At 30.8% G+C, this 4,754-nt stretch overlaps 1 protein-coding gene across 1 annotated transcript; it reads left to right on the top strand.

Moving 5' to 3' along the window:
* Positions 1-1,952: 1,952 nt before the first annotated feature.
* Positions 1,953-4,102, top strand: LOC146999226 (uncharacterized). The gene has a single exon (XM_085819824.1). The coding sequence runs from the start codon at positions 2,364-2,366 to the stop codon at positions 3,339-3,341; it is 978 nt and encodes a 325-aa protein (XP_085675950.1). The 5' UTR covers positions 1,953-2,363; the 3' UTR covers positions 3,342-4,102.
* Positions 4,103-4,754: the final 652 nt, after the last annotated feature.

Raw genomic sequence — 4,754 nt, 5'->3', positions numbered from 1 at the left:
AAATCCTTTATCTAAAACGTGGTTTCTCAGTAATTTGAGGCAGAGCGCAAAATGAGACCTCTGATTAAAACAAACTGCACATTTTGAAAAGAACCGAGAACTTGGTCCAGTTTAGAGTCATAGCAGAGTTTTCAATCTATATGCATTTCGTCGAAACTGAGAACGCATATTTTTTCTACAGAATACAAATATTCGCCTCTTTCCTTCTTTAGAGTAAGAACATCACTTTGAATTCTTGGACTACACTAAAATTTAGCGCACCATTTCTTTAATTTGCTAATACTAGGTAAAGATATTCCAGTTTTTTTCTTTCCAAAAATCATAGCTTTAAGATGACAGAGCTCTTATGACAATGCAACGTGAGATATCTTCACTAGTCCACCTGATTTATTCCTTCTTTTTCAGTAGTACATTAATCTACCTCTTTATAAAAATAGCCTTTAGACATTTTTTCAAATTCTCCGATCTGTGCTCTTCCCCCCCCCCGAAAAAAAATTTCGCTATTTGAGATTTTAATTTCTGATACCAATTTCTGTCTAGATGTCGTCCACTTTGTTTGCCGCTGAACAAACATTCTAAAATTTTTCTTTTCTCTATTTTCCAATACTTTAATACAATTTTCTAAGGATATTATTTTGTTCTTCAAATTATCAATGCATTCTTGTTTATCCTTAAACTTAGGGCATTCAGGAATATCTATATTTTCATTTGTGAGTTTTATTTCAAAATCATTAAAATTTGATTTACTATTGTCATCATCAATTTCGATTTATTATTGTCATCATAATTTACTTTCGGCACAGCATTCCATTTCAACAGTTTCTTTTTGTGGCTATCCAAACAAGCGATTTTTCATATCATCTTCATGAACACTGCATAGAAAATGTTCGCTGCAGATTTTTCCGCTCTTCGCATTAATAGAATCTTGTCTTTGACATTTGTGTATCCATTCTTTCGTCAAAAGCAAAACCCCATTTGGATCCTTTGTTCCCATGAAGTAAAATATCTCATCCTTTCGTACTTCTGTAAGTGCTACGGCAAGTTACTACAGCGCAAAAAGCCATATTACGTAAATGGTACTTTACAATATAGAATTTAAAATAAAAACTGACTAAAATTACATATATATAAATTATTTTAAATATATACATTATTAGAAAACAGATATATATATATATATGATTAAAATTAATTTGGGATACGTACCTCTAGAAAATCGTCTCGCAGTTGAATGAAACTACAGTTTTAAACGCGGAAATCAGAACAGGTGGCATCACAGTGACGTCAGATTACTGCCTGTTAATTTTCCCCATTAGGCTCGCGTCGGCGAGGAGTCGAACAAAGAAATGAGCTAGCCCTTTCTATTTATCCCTGCGTTGGAGTTGAATTCGCCCCATAAACAGCTTGAAGTCTTCATTTTTTGGGGAAAAAAATCTGAAAGGTGCAAAACATAACATACGCTTGTTTTCGTACTTCAGGCGAAGGGTATAATTGTAATTTTCTTGTTACTAATCAAAGAATTTCAAAATACTTTACGTTTTTGGATTCTAAAGTTGTTTTAATGACAGTTTTCCATGAATGGGAATTTAAATATTCATGTGTTTAAAATATATGTCATGAAAATGTTCTTTAATTTTCCAGTGTTTAGCGTAAGAGGTGATCGAAAACTGATCTATTTCAATACGTTTCATCCCTCAGGTTTTAATCGTAAAATGTAGAGTCTAAGCACATTGTTCCTAATAGGCTGTACTGTATTATGTTTTTGTGGAATGTTCCCCAACTAGTCAGGAGCTGTGTAGAAGTTAAATGTGGAAGTTAATGGAAACGTTGTATGTATAGATACTTTCTGCTGAGAAATATGCACTTGCACGAAAAGAATAATACAAAATAATTAAATCTCTTTTAGAATTTAATTCGGAATGAACTTCACATAGCATAAAAAGCATGTGTTGAAAAAGTATGTGGGTATATATTTATATTAAAACATATGTGTTTCTTCTGTTGTTTGACTTCTGAATTAGTATATGTGTTTCTGTTAATAATTATAAAAGCATGAAGTGACCTGTATAAAGTGTATATTTTCGGGATATTTAAATCAGAGAATGGCAGATCTGCATCTAAGTAAGTGAGAAAATGTATAAACTTCCGATGTAATAGTTTTCTTATATATAGCAAAGAATAGCATATTTATGTGAGTGAGTATTTCATGAGGAAACAATAAAATAAATTATGTGGTGTAAGTTGTACATGTAGAAATAAATACACTTTGATGCCTATGTTATGCTTCCAAATATATGTATGAATGAAATCTCATTGTTTTACCACCTATTAGTCTTTCTACTGAAAACTTAGTTTCAGGAAACATGCATACCAATGCAGATGAGAAATCGTATGAATGTGTTATATGTAGCAAGACTTTTCCAAATATAAGTAGGTTAAAGAAGCATGCATTTAATCACACTGGTGAGAAACCATATAAATGCGAGCTGTGTGGCAAGTCTTTTGCAGAAAGAAGTGTGTTAAACAAACATGCAGTTATCCACACTGGGGAGAAACCATACAAATGTGATATATGTAACAAATCATATACATGGAAATATGACTTAAAAATTCACATGCTCTCGCATACTGGAGAGAAACCGTATGAATGTGTTAAATGTAGCAAGTCCTTCGTGTCGAATAGTGCCTTAAAGAAGCACATGCTTATGCATACTGGTGAGAAAGTACATTCATGTGAAATATGTAGCAGGTCATTTCTTCAAAAAGCTCATTTACAAGGACATATGCTTGTTCACAGTGGTGAAAAATCACATGCGTGCGATATATGCAAAAAGCCATTTTCAAAGAGAAGTTACTTAAATAGACATATGCTTATCCATACAAACGAAAAGTTACATGAATGTGATGAATGTGGTAAGTCATTTATACTGAAGTGTCGCTTAGAGGTACATAAACTTACTCATGCCAACATAAAACCATACGAATGTGATACTTGTCATAGATCATTTTCACAGAAATGTCATTTAGAACGACATAAGCTTGTTCATAGTGGTGAGAAGCCATATGAATGTGATGTGTGTAGTAAATCCTTTGCTCGTAAAAGTCATTTAATGCAACATAAGCTTGTCCATGCGAGTGAGAAGCCGCATCGTTGTAATATATGTGATAAGACATTTGCGTGCAAAAGTTACTTAAATACACACATGTATAACCACACTGGTGAGAAACCCCATAAATGTGATCTGTGTAATAAATCATTTACGCAGAAACGTTATTTGACGACACATATGCATATCCATAATGATAAAAAAATGCAGTACCCAAGAATGGACAAATGCTGAATGTTCAGCTTACCCAGAGCTTACTACTTGACTTTAAAACATCTTTTTAATTGAAAGTTGACAGATTTGTGTAATATTGAAAGTTCTATCATTGACAACACATAGAAAGTTATTCATTTATTTGATTTTAATGGTTTACTATTACCAAGAACTCATTTGTAACTGTTCATACTTTACTCACCAATGGCTAATTGAGAATGGTTTTAACTGTAATGTTTAAAAGAAAGTTACTGCTAAGCAGAAAAAAAATTCAAGCTGTTAAGCAGAAAATACACAATATTAAGTCATTTAGCTTGTTAGACATATTATTTATATGGTATTAAGCATATGTAAGTTAAATTTATATCAGTACACAATTAACACAATTTTTCCAACTAAGTGAATTCTTTTTGATGTAATTATTAATTTTTTGAAATATATCCAGGCTAGTTTCTGTGATTAGAAAGTTAAAGGCAGCAACAAAATCGTTAGTTAACTTAGCAGATGTGACATAAATTTGAGGCTTTATTGATAAAATATGTAGATTCTTCTATTTGCATTACAAATAATGATTTACTTAATATTTCAATCAATTCATCTTCGACTGTAATCCCTAATTCATTAAGTATGTGTAATATGATTAGAAAACAGTGTTTTCATTTTGTTCATGACAACAGTACCTAGGATTTTGGAATACATTGTTAAATGTGATCTTAATAAATGTTTAGCAATGCTGCTTTTTGTATCTGAAATGTGATCTTAATAAATGTTTAGCAATGCTGCTTTTTGTATCTGCCTTAAAGAAGGTAAATATGATGCTTTTATAAGAGACATTTAGGTAACAATATCTTAAAAAGATGTACTTTTTTTTCAGTTCAATACTTTTCAGACATTTAAGGCTTACTTGGTACATTTGACATTTGAATGTTTGGCTTGTAAAGGACATTAATTTTGCTGATTTCATGTATTTGTTCTATAAAATTTCTCAGTAAATAATGCATTGAGGTTTGGGTAGATTTTCTTCTGACTCAGATGAGGGAATAAAACTAAATTTTAAATAATCAGAATTGAATTTGCAGATAACAGTGCATTTTTATTTTGCATGGTGTGAATTATTTTGTAAATGAATAATATTTTTGAAAAATTTCATGTTTTCTTGTTATCATTAATTTTTTAAATGTCTAAAATTTATTGAGAATATAAATATCAAGCACTTTATATACAGTAGGTACTGCTTAATAAAATCATTGCTTTTTAAAATCAACCCTTATTAAAATCAAAACCCAAGGAACGAATTCGAATGAATGCAATATCATTGTAAAATAACTGCTTAATAAAATCAATTCTACCACTTATAAAAATCAAATCGCTTTTAAAATTGTAAAGTCAAAACCCTAATTTTGCATTTCAAGTTTAGTGAATTTGGTTCAAAGT

The sequence above is a fragment of the Stegodyphus dumicola genome, chromosome 1, assembly GCF_044657685.1.
Source record: "Stegodyphus dumicola isolate Sdum_Otavi_A_Nest chromosome 1, ASM4465768v1".
In the NCBI taxonomy this organism is placed as follows: Eukaryota; Metazoa; Arthropoda; class Arachnida; order Araneae; family Eresidae; genus Stegodyphus; species Stegodyphus dumicola.
Note: the sequence above shows the minus strand (reverse complement) of the source record. Positions and strands in the feature narration are given on the sequence as shown.

Coding starts and splice junctions, on each gene's coding strand:
- LOC146999226 (XM_085819824.1), top strand. CDS start 2,364: ATGCATACCAATGCAGATGAGAAATCGTATGAATGTGTTATATGTAGC.